The 18,949-nt window shown below is 29.4% G+C and overlaps 1 protein-coding gene across 1 annotated transcript in view; it reads right to left on the bottom strand.

Annotated features, from left to right (window-relative positions):
• nrv1 (nervana 1) overlaps positions 1-18,705 on the bottom strand; it is a 48,071-nt gene extending 29,366 nt beyond the window's left edge. Inside the window, exon 1 of the mRNA XM_088242601.1 lies at positions 18,419-18,705. Coding sequence (XP_088098727.1) covers positions 18,419-18,575 — 157 coding nt within the window. The 5' untranslated portion in view covers positions 18,576-18,705. The remainder of the gene's footprint in view (positions 1-18,418) is intronic.
• Between the last annotated feature and the right edge of the window lie 244 nt (positions 18,706-18,949).

Below are 18,949 nucleotides of genomic sequence, written 5' to 3'. Positions count from 1 at the left end.
CTATTTGTTTAGTCAATCGAATGAAATAAAATTCCCTTTTCGTACCCAATGGTGCATAGGGCACTCATTGGTACACCAATCACAGTGTATATTGGTCATTTTTGTTACATCAAGGTAAGATGATCAGTTTTACGCCTCAGGTGCCAGTCCAGGGACTATGAAATATTTATATTTATTTATTCATTCGAAATTACATTCGTTTACATATTCATGAACTTATTAAGGCTTTTTAGGCTGTGCCCGTGTTAAGCCATAATAATTAACAATTAAATATGCAAAGAAAAATTAATTCAATTATAATAACATGTGATGCAATAGAATAACAATCCAGAAAAAAATTGCGTAAATAATAAAATTCCAGCTAAGATAACGTAAAAAAATAAATATATACAATTATTAAAATATAAATTATACAAAATGTACAACAAAAAAATTAAATAAATAAAAATATATCGTTAAATAAATCCAGATATGTAGATATGCTCCAAATACAAATTTAGATTCAAATTTCCATCAGTACACAATTATAGTGTGAAAACACTTTTAAATAAATACGAGTATTTCATATCAACCATCTCGGGAATTGAACCCGAGACCTCCTGCATGGTAGGCAAACGCGCTGACCATTACGAAGCCGCCAGATGTATATTACATATTACCTATTTATGTAAATAATAACTAGATGTTATAAACTGTTTAATAATTAAAAAATACATATTATATCCAAACTTTTGTAGACAAGGACTGGATTCAACTCCCTGGGGAGTTGTTAACATTAACATATTACAACAGAGATAAATAACATTTTAGAATGATGAATTATAACTTCATTGCCTATTAAATAACCGTTTCATTGGATGCAAAACTATAATTTGCAACACCTGTAATTTTATAAAAATAAAATCACACAGGATTGATAATTCCCCTGGGAGGCGAAATGGGAGTCACGAGAAGTAATAAAAAAATATGCAAGTAGAACAGAATCACGAGAAAAAATTTCGTTGAGTAAAATTCGTATGTTTTCACCTATATTTACTATACGTACCTACTCCAGAAATTAATAAAAAACAGTTTAAAAAATCTAGAAATGTTTGGTTGATTAAAAACAAATACAAGACAATAAATTGCGGACTGTTTTTATTGTTTTTTTTAATAAACATCAAGTATATTATTCTACGAGATATGCTTAAATTGTATATGGAACCTGCATCGTCTTTCTGAATCAGGTCAGTGTAATATTACAATATTACGTTGGAATTTGATAAACAACTTGAATTTGAAGAATTTTTCTTCTACGTTGTTCGTTCGGTACAAAACAAATTTGTTATTAATATCTGTTTATGAAAAATAAGAACGTTGTAGATATTATTGTTCGATTAATAAAAATCAAATATAAACATAACCTACTGTAAGAAGAGAAAAGATTATTGTAATCAGTTTATAAATATTTACAAAGCTTCTATGATATAAAAATGTTGCAGTTTACAGTATTTGTTAAATTAAAAATATCTTTTATTAAAAAAGCAATTACCCTAATCATGTAAACACTTTTGAAAAAAAATCTTCTTAACCATTTTAGAATCATATTACTTGATTATTTATTTATTATAAATACGACCTAAGCTATTTAGAACAGTTACATGAAGAAACGTATATACAAAAAATTGAACAAAAATAATATAAAACTATGTAGCAAAGACAAACACGTGTAGTAAAATAATGGTATACAATAGTAAAATAATGGTATAAACACAATGAACTTCAATAAAATACTTTGAGCTAAACCATACCAATCCATCTTCATTCCACACTGTTTTAGTGGCCAAGAGATTTATGAACAGCCGGAAGATCTATCCCAAAGAATTCCAAGTTATGTAACGAATTGACTAATCTGCATATTCTAAACATTGAGGCATAAAAATTGCTCTTAAAAAATTTAGTAAATATCAGATGTTTACTTCTGGTGACATGGTTGGGAAGGCGAAAACAAATTGATTGCAACAGAGATGGGATATCACTCATATCATTAAGTATTTTGATAACGCATATAAGGTCCATCTCAGTTCTTTCTACAATGAAAAGTGATTAAGAGATTGCTCTATTTTAAAATAGGATTAATTACCCCTTTGCAATCCGAGCAACCATGCTACTTTTCTTAGAAAACGGTGTTGGACAGACTCGATATGGTCAATATGAGTCCTATAGAATGGGTACCAAATTATTGGAGAAGCATATTCTAGATGGGTTCGAACTAGTGAGCAGCAAAGAGTTTTGATGGTATTAATATTTTTGAAGTCCTTCGTCATTTTATTGATAGAACCAAGAAGTTTGAGAGATTTGTTTACAATATTATCAATGTGTTCACGATAGGAGAGTTTACTATCTAAAGTTATGCCAAGATCCTTTATTGACGAAACCATTGAAAGGGAAATATTTTTTAGTTTGTATTTGATTTGTTTATATATTTTTTTTGTCGCGAGAAAGATATTATTTTACATTTGTCAATGTTAGGTTAAATTAAAGACAATTAATGTCGCACCATTCATTACAGTAATAAATATCCTGTTGAAAAAGATACAATCATTGGGAGACTCAATAAGTTTAAATATCTTGTTATCATCAGCAAAAGGACAGAATTTTGTATTTTGAAATTTTTTGATAAAATCAATTATAAACGTATGAAATAATAATGGAGCAAGCCAAGGCTCCTTGAAGTACTCCAGAACTAGCCGTGATTGGAGATGACAAGAAATTATTAATTTGAGTCGACTGTTTTTTTCACTTAGGTAAGACCTAAAAAATGATAATAAAGGATCTTTTATACCAATAGCTTTATATATAGCTTGTTATTTAGCCAGAAAAATTGTGTGATTGACTTTACCGAAAATTCTAGAAAAGTCTGTACAGAGGACATCCGCCTAAAGATTGTCTTCAAGAGCACAAGTGATAGCAATAGTATAAGAAAGCAGATTGGTTGTAGTAGATTTGGCAGCTCGAAAACCATGTTATTGATAGTCAATACATTTTTAAAAACATTTGTAATTTTTTTTTAATAATAGATGTAAATATTTTCGTAACAATAGATAACATAGCTATCGATAGTTTTTGACATTTGACTAATCACTAGACTTAAACATTGCACACATGCCCAATTCAAATGGGTGTGGACAGTAAAAATTTGCATTAATTTAGTAAAAATTCAGGAATACCATCAGGACCAATACATTTTTTCCTTCTTCATTTGTTTAAACAATAAAATACTTTACCTAAAAATATTTCACATTTACTTAGATCAATACTATCTATATAATTCGGGAAAGAGTTATTTGGAGCATAGGAAATATTGTTGTTAGAGTATACAGAAGAGAAATTATCAGCAAAAAGATCAGCAACATCTTGACTTCTAGTAATGTAAGTAGCATTAGATCGCATACTTAAAGGAATATCATTTTTTTGCGACAAATTCTTAGAATTCTTTGGAATTATGGATAAGTTTAAGTTCCGTATTTTCAATAAATGTCTTGTAATTTTTGCCACTTTTGATTTTGCAAAATTCTCTTCGGTGAGAAAATTGACGACAGTGTAATAAATTACCTGTCTATTTATAGAAATAAAGTATAGACTTTATAAATTTTTTTTTTGGGAAAATCAACTGTTTCAATTCAATACTGAACCAATGGGGGAATTGAGATTTGAAAAAGTTCTCTTTTGGGATAAACAGACTAATGGCTTGATACAATATATCATTCAATTTATTTACAGCTTCATTTATATTCATGGTACCAAAAAGAGAGGTCCAGTCAATCTGATTCCTGGATAGTTTCTTTTATCAAATTTATGGTGATAATAGGTAATAGGTGGCGATTGATCGATTGATCAATATTTAATGAATTCGACATAATTCGTATCGATAGTGGTGAGTGGTAGTTGTCAATTGATAATAAATGGTTACTAGAATTTTTTTAAGGGTTTGAATTGAGTCTACTGTGGAAAATAAGGTCTAAACAACTTCCGAGACAATTCGTGGCTGCATTCAACTGGAAAATGTTCATGTATGCAAAAAAGTATGCAATCATGGCAGCTTGCGTGGAAAGAGAGCCGGCAGTCTGAACACCTTGGTGATAATTTAACCATTGCCATTTTGGTAAGTTGTAATCTCCACAGGTTAAAAGCAGATTACCGTGTTCAGAAATGTTTTCAAGTAAATCAGCATGTGCCTTGTAAATATTATTTGACGAAGACGGGGGACTGCATGTACAACCAATTATATGTTTCTCGCCATCGAAGATGATGTTCAAGAAAATCTGATCGAAAACTTAACTTTGTGATTTCAAAATATGACAAATATATATTTTTTGACACAAATTATTACTCCACCACCTTTTGACTTATATGAAGCAGAACAATCACAACGAAAAAGGTTGAATTCCGTTGGACCAGTTCAGCAGATGAGACTTTATCATTTTGCCAAGTTTCAGTAAAAAAAATTACATCAAAATTACACACATATAAATTACACGCTAGAAGATTGAATTTAGTGTTTTTGTCTCTGACGTTCTGATAATAAGAATATATGTCATAAGTGAACGATCTGGTGTTGGTATTTAGTCAAACAAAATTATTCTGGATAGTTCCCGTCGCTGTACTACTAGGTGAGCTGAGCTGTCCTGAGATCCAGTAGAGTGAGAGGCAGATTTGTTGAAGAACGTGCATGTGATTTATGATTTATTGATTTGTAAATTTATTCTAAAACAGATAAAATCCATAAAACATTTTTTATTATGTATGTGGATTTCAGAAATGAATCATTTTTAAGACACTTCAGAATATAAAAAAACAAATCTAAAAACACTATACAATACTTGTAACAAAGCAGTTGTTTAAACAAATGTTTATTTAACATAAAAAAAATGACAGGAATCGTAAACGTATAATACAATACTAAACGTATAATTTATAGTTATCAAATACGCTAACTACCGGTACCAGCGATAGATGATGCTCATACCATAAAAACTTTTCATTTCAGTCAATTAAATTGTTCATATCATATAGATATAGGATATTATTTCATTACTGCAATTTAAATTAAATTAACACGGTGCATTCATTAAGATAATTGATAAAATAACGATTATTACGAATTGACGTGGAGTTAAAATCATTTTCGAAGGTCATTATAATTTGTACTTTATCGGAAGTCAAATGGGGAAACGTTTGATTATATTTTCATGATAGTAAAACTTTTCAATGCCTCACAGATAATTACTGTAGATTAATTGTAATATTGATATTATGTAAGTCTTATCTGCTTCAGAAAAGAAAATTTAGGTAGCTGTAATATAAATAATAATAAGTGTTAATATCGATGAAGGTAACTAACAATTTCATACAAATATTCCATGTTATGTGGAATAGGAACTTTGATGTGATAAAATTTATTTTCGCATACCTTTATTTTCATTTTCATTTTATTTCTTGTGTTTGTAAGTCTTGTATCTTTCCATTTCAATCGAGAGTCAGTTGTTACTTTTTTTTTATTGCAAGATTTTTATATATGAAAGTATATAATACATAAATATGTAAGTGTCAAAAATGTGAGACGCGCGATGCGAGCAACAACTTTTTCTAGATGCTACCTTTGTGAGTTATAAATTTAAATAAATTACAATATAATCAAGTAAAGTAGTAGTAGGTAAGTGCTACATCCGTGTTTATTGTGTTACAGATATTGTACACAGAAATACGTCAGTATTTGAGTAATCGTGTGTACCTACATTCAATATTTGCAATTGGTTAGGGCCCGCTAATGGTCACGACCTTCCTGCCAGTCTGCTATAAATAATATGTCCGCCATCTTGTGCTATGATATTGTTCCTTGAAATTGAGTAAAAATATCCGTTTTCTAAAATGTATGTTTAACCAAAATTGGTGCCATGAAAATTTTATGCACTCCGGCAGAAATAAATTTTCTTAAAAAATGGTTGAAGGAACATTTAATTATTATTTATACTCGTATAATCACGTTCTTGAGTTAAATATGAATATGTTATTATGATATATAATTATATCTAGTGTTTCTTAGTACTTATTATTTATGTAGAACAGTTTCATATGCATAAATATGGCGTTAAAAACTATTAAAGTCATCATACATAACTGTACATCAAGGTGTGTCACGATTATTAAAAAAAAATTGACTATTTTTAGTGTATTAGGCTTTTGGTAATAAGAAAAACAAAAAAATTTTCTTTAGCTCTCTAAAATGGATTGAAAATTCAAAAAATAAGAACATTATTGCTATGAAAGAAAATAAATCAATTAAATAAATTGATTACAGATTAGACTAACATAAAAATACCAAAAATAGCATACTACGCTAAAAAATATGAATTTTCACAAAGGGTTTTTTAATAAAATAATAAAATAAAAAAAAAACAAGAATTTTATACATTTAATAAGGTAGATGCGAAAAAAAATCAAACAAACTTAATTTGAAATCTTGTCTAGAATTAAACGTCGTCGTTACTTTTATAAAAATTTTGTGTGGCGCTTGTAAAAAACTTCTTGCATTTTTTCCTACAAAATATCGCATATTCTCATTGATTGTGTGATCTTCATAAATTTATAAAGCAAAGATATTTTTACGTCCGTTGAAAATCAATCCTTCAATGTTTGGATAATTTTTTCTCTTCTCAGCTTGTTGTGGTATAATATACAAGAAATATTATTTCTTTAAACAGAGTTTACAGGTTGTAAATCTACTCATTTATGATTAGTTTAGTCGCCTTTTGTTTGATGTGCGTATGCGATTTCTGGACTATTCTTAATTCTATAGAGTCTCGTATCGTTTTTTTGGAAGACTTATTGATGAATTTTGTCTCAGTAAGCAATCGAAGTTATCGCACAAAAAATAAAAGTGAAACTTTCGAAAACACGTAATGTTTATAAAATTAGTGTATCAAAATTAAAGCACAGGTGTAAGATAACCACCACGGATAGATCAGAGATTGGATAGATCTCGCGGACCTACTGTTCCGTGACCTGCGACATGAAAAGCTGCGCGTACGTTATTGTGCAAATGAGGATGGAAAGAGGGTAGCGGAGGAGTAGGGAAGAGAGGAGAAGGACAAAAAAATACTTTAAGACTTGAAACAATAAAATTAAAAATAAATAATTATTGTGACATACTATTGAAAAAACCATTCTTAATTCTATGGAAAAATCCTTCATAATGCAATTTTTAAAAATAATTTTATAAATTCACATTTTTTTCCTTTTGCATTTGGAATAAGTAAACGTATATATTTTTTTAATGGCTTGTATAAAAATGTAATATTTACATAGGAAAGCTTTAAAAAGAAAATTGAAAAATTGCATTTTTTTAAAATGACATTTTTATTTTGAATAAAAATTGAGTGTCGTTCTTATTTTTCAAACTAGACCGCTCTTATTGGCTTAAAAAAATGTAATATTTACATAGAAAAGTTTTAAAAAGAAAATGGGAAAAATTGCATTTTTTTTAATGACTTTTATTTAAAAAAAAAATAAGTGTCATTCTTATTTTTTTTAACTAGACTGCTCTTGTGATTTGTTTGTAGTTCTAAAATCATTTATATTTATATTGTTGTAATTCCTTTTCAGTTCCTATAGCGTACCTTTAAGAACGAATGTAATATAGGTTGTATGCACTTATATATTCAATGGTTGTATGTATAACATAAAAATAAACAAATTTACTCCTATTTTAATGAACTCGTAAGGCTTAACAATAAAAAAGCCTAATTTTTGGTATTTTGGAATGACTTTTAACTTTTAAAAATAAATTTCAGTTTCTGTTTCAGCTGAAATTCTTGTCAGTCACTACTGATAAGTATATTGCTTTTACTGAAAAAAATCGTATTTAAAAATGGCTGTCTTGTAATAAAGAAAAAAAAAGTATTAACTTCATAATTTTATAAGTGTATTCATTTGTACAAAATAATTTAATTTTAAATGTTGTATTTTATTTAATTATTACCAGCGAAACCTTGAAACATAAAGAAACTAAGATGTAATTGAGGATTTTGGATCCAATGCAATGGCTCAAGTTGGTTATTTTTAATTATTAATTATCAGTATTAATTGTTGGTTATTAATTATTCCACCTTAATAATTTTTTTAAATATATGTGTGGTTTAATATTTAACAAAAAAATACCAAAATCTTATATATGTATTTTTACTTCTCTACGTTTTTTTTCGACAGTTATAATCATTTATAAATACCTTAAATCTAAAATATGCACATATGTTTGTATTGATTAATCTCACAGCTGTATTAATGCAACGTGGGAGTATTTTAAACGAATGGGGTAAATAAAATTGGTAAATAAAGTTTCCTTATTTTTTTAGAATACGTACATTTGTATAAATTTGGTGGAAACGAATTCAAACCACATATATTATCTGTACGTTATGATTGTGTAATTACTAGGTAAAAGTAGTTCTTTTTATCAGATTAAAAATAATTATCACGCTCAATAATCCTTCTCGAAGTCCTGCTAATTGAATTGCATAGGTACCAGGAATTAATGTCCTAAAATGCATAAATATAGGGATGTCTAGGTATTAAGTTAGATATTTAATTTATTGAATTAATCTCTTTGTTTTAATCGAATGCAGCTTTATTCTTACTAAAGGTAGTACAAATAATAAAGAAAAAAGGTACAAAATATAAATAATTGTTAGTTTGGTTGTTAGCTTTCCGCTAGGTATAACCTATTCTGAGACAGCTAGCAATAATTTTATGTTTACACGTGTTCCAAAACACGGAAGTCAAATAACGTAATTAAGAATAGTATTATCAACGTAATTTATCCCACAAAATACATTTATTAGTTATCGGCTAAAAAAAAAAATTATCGATAAAGATCCTTTTCTAACTTTATGCCTTGGACGACGTTACTTTGAAGAGTTATCACGCGACTATATATTCCTGATTATTAGCAATAATCAAATTCCTATAAGTATGGAGAAAAAAATGATATTTTTTCTATGTTTGATTTGATTCCTGCAATGTTTGAGACACAAAAAGCTGTATCCTGAAAAGTAAGGCATTTTGACTTATGTGGTTTTTCCCCCCGCCCACAGAATTATTCCTGAGCTGTTTTATTTTCTATGCATCACTAAGAAAGTTGTTTTAAAAGTACAGAAATAAACACAAAATACAAACATATTACATACTTAATATTTATAGTTATCATATAAAAGGTCATTTCATCAGTCGGTCTTCAAATTTATTGTTTTCTCTCTGGAGTCATCGGCCATTAATAAGGTAACCTTTTTGCAATATAATATAATAATCGGTATATACATATATTGAAATTATTGTTAATACTGTAATAGAACAACGCACCTATTATAAATGTTATTATTATTTAAATGTGATGTTAGAATTCAGTTTTGTGCGTGAAGTAGAACCGTGGATAAGTATTTTGGACTCGATGGCTACTCTCAGGTGGAAAAATTGAGTGAAAATTAGTCTGCCTTCCAGTTTACTTGTTGGCGCGAGGCAAGGGTTAGTTGAATTGTTTTTTTTGAAGGGTGGTTTCCCACTACAGTATTTATTGGTCCCAGAACTGGCGCCTGAAGCGTAAGACTTATCATCTAACTTCAAGTTTATTACAAACGATCGGCAATACACGGTGGAACACTTATGAAGTGCCTTTTGGGGTAGGAAATAATTATTTATTTAAAAACTGTTTGTAATTTTTTTTCCTGATTTTTTTCGATATCTATTCATTTGGGCGATATTGAAAAATATTGATTTACATTTAATAAACATAATTTACATTTGATACATAAATTTCAAAATGATAATATATGTAAAATAAATAATGCAACTTTGTTTTTAACCACTAATTTTTGGTTTTTTTCACCGACCGGTTTAAAAGCAGACAAGCTTCTTCGTAAAGGTTTACGTAACTAATGAATTCTTTCCTATTTATTTTTAACATGTTTACTAAATACTACACGTAGAGCCAATAAATCAAGTCTTTTTTTCCCTAAAAGGGTGGTAATTTGAGATGAATATTTTCGAAGCTAGACAGGAGTGGACTAAAAGAAATATTGTTTATTTGGTTATGAATTATTTTTTTTATTGAAATTGGTGGTTAAAAACAAAGTTGTCTCATTTATTTTATTATAATGAATAACCACAAAGTTAGTGCTTCAAATATAAAATTTAAATAGATAATATATGTGTTGGATCAAATTGATTTATTTAACAATATAGTCAGCATTACTTTAAGAGTTAACCTATTACGTAATGTAGAATGTAAAAATAAAGTAGAATAACATTACGAGTGAAAATTGTATCAATAGGAAAGAGATAGCTGCCAAACTGCCGATATGTATAGAAAAATATGTTTATATTGTGTGGAAAAGCCGTATTAAGTAAGCTAATGACCTTATTAATGAGTGGATTCTGATTTGCATTCATACGGCTTCTGGGTTTCTTTAGGTCATAATACTTAAATTAATACATTAACAGCACCCACCCTTTTCCCGAAACTGTGTGAAAGACTTGCGTCTTTCTTCAGTTTCGCATATTCACTAATCAATTAAAAAAAAAAACTAATTAGGCAAACATTTAATATTTCTAATCGCGGAAACAATCTGTTCGCGGAAATAACAAAACAAAGAATCTTTAAAAGCTTTCATTGTACCCCTCACTACAGTATTGTTAATTTATGATCATTCAAATACACATGGTCAGTACAATCACCTTTTTCTAATTTCCCGGCATGACAGTGAAGGAATACAGTGTTAGTTCCAAATTGAGACCGCGGCCGCTCGTTCCAGATCCCGCTTCGGAAAGGAAAAAGAACGTAGTAATACAAACAAATCAAACAACGACACAAAACCTAAATACACATAGGAAATATAAGAATTTTCCTAACACAATATGCTCTTAAGCAACAGAAGAAATAATATACGTGTACATAAGAACATCAAATTATCAAGACACTACTGGCAAACTCCTAACCCAGATCCTAACATGATCCCTATCGAACTTAGGCATAATTACCTACGTTAATAGTCAATAATGCCAATATTTATAGCACTTACGAGTTTTAAACTGTTGATTGGTAACAGGGCCGCAGCCAGGGTACGCCAGAGCAGGCTCTGCCTGCCCTGGAAATTTTTGTGCCTGCTCCAGACGCTAGCCAGAACTTGCTCCTTAGCAAAATATTCTTGACAAATATTATTATTATGAACATTTCCTTCTATTTAGAGATGAAAATAATCCAACAAATTTACTATTTAAATTATTTACGACGACGTTCTTAAACATTATACATATAACATAATGTCGGTCAGACGATTTTTTTCAAATTTTGGCTGCATTTTACGGTATACATCGCGGAACATCACAAAAATGGCTTATTTGGCAGTTTTTTTAATAAAAATTGCTTACAGATAAATCAAACACGCGAAAATACGTACCTGCTAAACACGACACGTATTTATCTCCGAAAATACCCTTTAAATATTATTGATTAAAAACCTGGTTCTTCGCTGTAATACTTTAAATGTTTCTGGAATGGCACTTGAAACGTAAGGCTGATCATCTAATCTTCATGTAACAGATGCTTGGTATACGCTGCATTTCGTGTATCTATTATTTTTTAAAGAAATTCTTGTTCGAGTAACTTAGAATATAAAACAGCTGTAAAGTGTATTCGCTCTCTGGATTCATACATCATTAAGATGGATTTTTGATTAATAAAATTACTACTTTATGACGTATTTAGACATAAGAAAACAATTAAAATATTTTTTGTATTAAATCAGTCGGGAAACAAATCCGGGAATACATGCCTGAACGGTTACCACATGCTCTACGATGCTGATTTAAAATATTACATAACATCAATGCATACCTGCTGAAATGCTCACAAAGTGATGACTCGTCAAACGGGAATAATTTACTCGTTAAATAAGGTTGAAATAGAACTATTTTGTAATTAACTTTCGGTAAGTGGGGTTCATAAATTAACTTAATGATTAGGTTGTCGTTTTTAACTCATGTAACTTGTTATTCTTTACACTAGAGACCATAAGTACCTCCCTGCCACTTTATAATAATTTTTGATGAAGTGTTATAAAACTAATATCTAGATACTAGTTGTATTGATAATGGATATGTACATACTAGTTATGCACGGTGTTTAAGGGTCAGACCGCGAAATTTCAAAGAAATATTCCTCACGGTAAACTGTAAAAATAGTCCTAATAATTTTTTCGTCAACAACTCATTTTTTTAATGAAAATCAAAAAGCCGCATATACAATAAATAAATAGCTGAGGATTCAAATGTTAGTGTTGGAAAAAATATTTTCTTATTAAAAATAAACCCAGAATGTGAGAAAAACGCCTTTTTGCAGTGGCGTGGATTTTAATTTTTCTTACTTGACTTAATCCATCTTTTTATTTAAATATATAATTAAATAATGTATCTTTCGCATAAAGTGTTTAATTTGATAAAATCCTACAATGCATTTTTGAATGAAACTTTAACTGAAATGTGGCAAAACACCTTTAAAGTGACACGCCATTAAATTGTTTTTAAAAATAATAACTGAAATGGATGGCATCCAATCCGCATTTATATTAATACGTGCACACGGAAACTTCGAAAAATATTTTCTATTTTTTATGTACCGTACCTACCTGCTTATTTTTATTATGAAAATAAAGTTGACGTAATTTAAGTCTTAAAATATTGTGAAACTAATCTAAGCTTATAAAAAAATATAACGATTTATGCCAGCGTCATATTTGGCTTAACCGACGTAAATCAGACTCTGATATTACTTTAAATATGAATTCACCAACGTAATCGGTAAATACTGGAAATTAATTCGAAACGATAATCTCGATAATTTTTCTGATTACGAAAACACTATTTAAGTGCAGAAATGATAACATCTTTTTTAATGAAATTGTCACTTCAGGCGCCGAAAACCAGACACATTTCGTTTAGATAAAAGAGTTAAAGATGATAAAGCTTTTTTTGAAAAAATGCGGTCTTCATGCGAGTAAAAGTGAAAGAATTTAAAAATCGTGTATTGCAATGTTACCAGATTAAAAAAAAGCAAAAATTAAAATTAATTTTGTCCAATTTTTAATTAATATATATATTAACAAATGCGCAAACATTTTTTTTATGGCCCCAAGAGTGATCAATGTTCTGGATGAACGGTTCTTCAGAACAAATTCCATATTTAGAAGGATCATTTAAAACTTTATTTTGTCCAGGGGAAAAAGATCGTTGCAGGAGACTGAGAAATTTATTCAAGTTTTTGTACATAGTATAAATTGTATATCGGCGGGCTTATTGCCAAATAGCAATTTCTTTTCACCAACCTATAAAATAATAGTTTTATTTATATAATTTAAGTTGTAAAACTTATTAATATAAAATAAAACAAAAAGCTTAAGATAGGTATACGAAAGTTGAAAAAATCCGTATTTGTATATAAATTATCTTAAATCAATACACGAATTCAATGGGAAAAAGGAATAAAGAGGAACGGAGGAGAGATTAAGAAAGAGAAATACGATGTTTATTAAAACGTGATTTAAACAGAGATACTGCAGAAACATCTGATTCCACATTCGAGCCGCATGGACATTAAATGAGTTAGAAATGAAAGAGGAATTGTGGGTGGGTATTGCTAGGGTGCTTTAATTAGAACGAATAGGTAAACAATGAACTGATAAGCGTTGAAATTTTCCACTCAGAATAGTTAGTCCTGATGATGAGGTGAGAGAAACCTTGAAAGTCGACGTATAAATAAGTAAGTGTAAAATGTTATACCGAAACGAAAAATGTTTTTGATACTAAAAATAGTATATTTTTAAACATAATATGGTATTGCGTGTTGTTTCAGATGGTGATATGGAATCGTTTTTTATGTTATAATTTTAATTTTTGCATTTTTGAATATGTACATAATATGTTTCCACTTTCCATTATGTTGCATTCCTACTCAATACAGGTATTTCGTTCGTATGGAGTTGAGGAAATGTTACTATTTCATGTACGTTGGTATATATTAATAATTCAATAAAAATCTAACGCTAGACAGTACATATTGGCGTGTCAAATGTTCGAAACTAGGTTTTTCGACAATGTTTAGTAATGTAAACTATTGTTTTGTAACCGGATTGGAATTTTTTATGAAAAAAGTCGCTACTTCTTTTTGACTCTTATCTATTTCTATGCAACTGGCGCGGCCCACCGATGGTGCATATAAAAAAGTTAGTGTGAGAAAGTCATGCAGAACAAATGGAAGATAGATGAGTGGTAACGTCACAGAAAAATGGATAAATATGGCGAAAGTGAAAGGAAAATGTATGAAAGTATATATATGTAAGAATTGAAGATAGATATCTTAGGAGTTCCATCATTTTTACCCTAAAGGGAAATGGTGTTATGGTAGACGGCAGTCAGCAAATTTATGTTGAAACCTCTAAAAAAAGGTTCTACTCTAAATATACATTTAATATTGGCGAAAAATTATTATAAAAATTTATAATTTAACATATTATTTTCGTCAATGGTGTTAAAACACACCTTTTCAATTTAATGACTGTTTATTACACGATTTTACATTTTTTATTTATACTTATACTTTCACAGTAATTTAATTAGATTAGATAATTTGGTCGAGGAAGGTAATCCATTCTAAGACACGCGATTATGTGATTCCTAAATAGCTTTTGCAAATAAAAATAGGATGCATTCGTACTTACGTATATTTTGCAAAGTTCCAAAACCAATTTTAGAAAAAAAAAATATTAATAAATTTCACAATCTTAGTAAGAATATTCTTACTTATTAACATATTACAACAGAGATGAAGAACATTTAAGAGAAGGTAATATAGAAGTCCAGGCATCTACGGGGCTTATGACCTGTCAATGGCTGGTTTAAGTGGCCACTTTACACACTGTGTAACATTCACCATTCTGCCTATATTTGAACATCTATATTCCTTCAATTCTTTCATCTGTTGATGTTTGTGAAGTGAAAGAACTGAAACCTTTATTTATGCGGGTGAGATTCATCTAATTGAATTATTTCACCTACATACTAGGCAACGCCTGAAAATATTATTTTTTCAATTTCTATACTTCTTCATGGACCAGGTAATTTATCAACAATATTTTGAGTTTGTCCAAATTTTTGTAGACAAGGACTGGATTCAACTCCCTGGGGAGCTGTTTATATTAACATATTATAGCCTAGTATGTAGGTGAAATAATTCAATTAGATGAATTTCACCCGCAAAGGTTTCAGCTCTTTAACTTCACAAACATCAACAGATGAAAGAATTGAAGGAATATAGATGTTCAAATATAGGCAGAATGGTAAATGTTACACAGTGTGTAAAGTGGCCACTTTAACCAGCCATTGACAGGTCATAAGCCCTGTAGATGCCTGGACTTATATATTACCTTCTCTTAAATGTTCTTCATCTCTGTAGTAATATGTTAATATGAACTGCTCCCCAGGGAGTTGAATCCAGTCCTTGTCTACAAAAATTTGGACAAACTCAAAATATTATTCTTACTTAATTCAAGTTTAGTCTTACTCGAAAGAATGCGAATATAATTATTAAGATACGCATAAAACACAATAAAAGATTACAGTGTAAGACGCAGAATATGTTCAGCTTATTGAATCTATATGAGTTTGTCCTAAAACAAACAGTTTTACTGAAAGTTTGGCGCTAAAACTAAAATGCTAATTGCTGTGCACACGACTATTTCATGTTCCAAGACTCCAAGAGTAAGTGGGGAGTAATACTCTTAAACTAATTAACATCAATAAACTGTGATTGTAGTAATAAGACTCCAATTTTCAATTATTGCATTACATACATAATTAAAATAAAAACAGTTTTAATTAACGACCGGTTTCTGAAACGTTATGTGCTCCTTTACCAGGGTATAATTTGGAAACGAATATAATCATTTTTATCATCTTTACAGTGGCTATCTAAATCTGGTTAATAAATCAACTCTGTTATCAAGTATTATTTTGTGTTTGTGGAGTAATGGAGTAAGGGGTGAGAGGCTGGATTTCACTTCCTCGGAGCCGTTGAAATAGATTTCAGTTTATTTTTATTTGAATTATATTATGCACACAACGCTGGTGCATCCTAAGACTGGATAGAAACACAATTACTTTTTGACTATTTATTCATTTGTATCTTTGAGATAATAATAACAGATAACGTTTATGCAACATCTACATATCTGTTCCTTACAACCTGTTGCTAGCAGCGAAGCCTTCGCGTAAATACAATTTTGGTTATCTTATCCGCCAAGACAGATGCATTTCGTATTTTTTATCTCTCGTTTTAAACATGGCAAATTTAATCTGCAAAATTGTCTTTTTCATGCATCACCGAGTAGGTATGTTTCCTAATTGATAATAATAAATTAAGGTATTACTCAAATGATGCAGTCGCCAGTGTCATACCTTTTCATGGATAGGTATTGAGTTATTTTTATTCGTTACTCAATGTTGTCATACTATTGTTTTTATGGTTTATATTATTAAATTTCACTTTTAAAATCCTGTTTGTTAAAACTAACCTGACACAGTAGCGATTTCAGTGCGAAATATTACGTATTCAGTCAGAGAATTGAATTTTAGATGAATATATAATTTTTTATTTTTTATTTATTTATATATGTATATTTTTGCGCCATAACAGGTCAAGAGGGCCAATCATAGTGGTGAATGATAACACAGAACACCCAGCCTCGAGTAAAATCATAAACAATATATATTTTGTGATCTCGTTGGAAATCGATCCCGGAATCTTCCGTCAATATTTTGAATAGATTTTTTTATTCACTATTTCCAATAAAAAAATAAATAAAAAAAATATAATAAAATTTAAATAAAAATATTGAAACCTCATTATATGTATAATTGCAGTTGTAGTATAAGCAAATCAACTGACAAAATGATTGGCTGATTTTTTTACTAAACTGTTTTGATGTTTTTTATCAACGTGGATATCAATGTACAAAAAAATAAAGCAGAAATTTTTTGAATTATACTAAATCACCGAAACGTTATAATCCTGAAGTAAGCAGTAGGTTTACTTCACTTTACCAGCAATAGGCTCACATTGAACAATATTTCAATGACGAACTAAATATGTAAATTTTATAATGACAATATAATATAAAATTATTCCACATGTGTTCAGATTAATAATAAATGCATTTAAAAAGTTACATAAAAGTACTTACAATCAAAGCATTTATTAGCTTCAATGAATATATTATGTTCTTCCTTTTAATATGTAAACAGTTAACGCACACACGTACATAATACAATGCGCAAAACTTGCGAAACAGGTTGCGTTTTTATAAATCATAAAAACTTAGATAGCAAAACCCAAACATTATTATAATTAAGAACCAAAATGCTTGTTTAAGCAAAGAACTGATGCATTATGACTTATGACATACATTTTTGTATTTTCATATTGATTAGAGATAAGAAGGTACATAACATGATTTGATATCAACTTGATTTTTATACTCCTAACTATTTAATAGGTTATCGGTAGGTATACTTATAAGAACATTTGTTATCATTTAAAACTTACTAATATGAGTTTTCTTCACCAAATTTTTTTCTGGCTTAATGCTTAAAATTATAGATATTTATTTATTTATTTTATTTTATTTGGGAAATCAACAGTTCTACATACATATTTTTAGTAAACAAACAGATATAGTGTATAAACTCAGAACTAATAACAGATTTCCACATAGTATTCAAAGTTGGTAAAGAAAATATATTACATATCAAATAAATACATACAATTTATACATATTAAAATGTTATTTTCATATACTCAATAATCAAAGAATTTTTAAATATTTATTTTAAGAACATTAAGTTACTGTGAATTGGGCGGGACAAGAATGCTTGAAGAGAGGATAAGGAGGGGAAGGGAGATGTACATATTTATTATTATAATGTCTACTAAATTACATGATGCATTTTTAGTGTAAATTTTAAATCTGACAGAGTGATGTTTGTGTAATCTATATTTTTAAATTTTGTATAATAAAATATATACTTCATTTTCACATTGTAAATTATTTATTAACCCATTGAGATAAACAATTTATAGTTTATCTAATCCTAATATAGATAGTTACTGAATTAAACTCTTAATAAATTATACGTGTTTGTATTTAGTTTATTTAGATATCCTAAAATATGAATAAATAACTAACATGTGCATATGAATTTATTTTCACATGTTTATGGTAGAAAGTAATTGTAAATATTCCATTATTCAGTAAATTGAAGCTTTCAGTAAACTCACCCCATCCTTTCTTATCTCTCCCTAAAACAGTTCTTTCCGAAGGGTCCCATAAAGTGAGCTTCAGGTTCTCCCAGTTGGTTCTTGTGTTTACTTCCCTCATGTAGGGAAACGAGTAGTTTTGTCCATTTTCAGTAGCACCATTTTTCTTCGAAGACATGTTATTGAGTAAAAGAATACGTTCACCTCGAAAAGTTATGGAGTTGCCGATAACAGCCTGCTGTGCCTTGACAACCGGCTAACACGAACTAACACGACCAACTGCCGACTGCCGATTGCCGACGAGCACTACGAGCAGCGAGGTGTGAGGATAAAAATAATACGAGATAGTATACGCCTTCTTGTGTCAGACGACTTTGTGCAGACTTAAGCGATAAGAATGCTATTTTGTACATAATAAAATATCTTCGGATCCAGTGTTTGCGTTTGCACATATTACCGCTGATATCACTGTCCTCACACAACGGTATCTACATGCCTACTACCTATTTTCCTCGTATTTGTGGATCAAAAAAACACCATAGTAAACATATT

Source organism: Micrasema longulum, unplaced genomic scaffold, assembly GCF_059751315.1.
Source record: "Micrasema longulum isolate JH-2025_06_02 unplaced genomic scaffold, ASM5975131v1 h1tg000147l, whole genome shotgun sequence".
Lineage (NCBI taxonomy): Eukaryota > Metazoa > Arthropoda > Insecta > Trichoptera > Brachycentridae > Micrasema > Micrasema longulum.
Note: the sequence above shows the minus strand (reverse complement) of the source record. Positions and strands in the feature narration are given on the sequence as shown.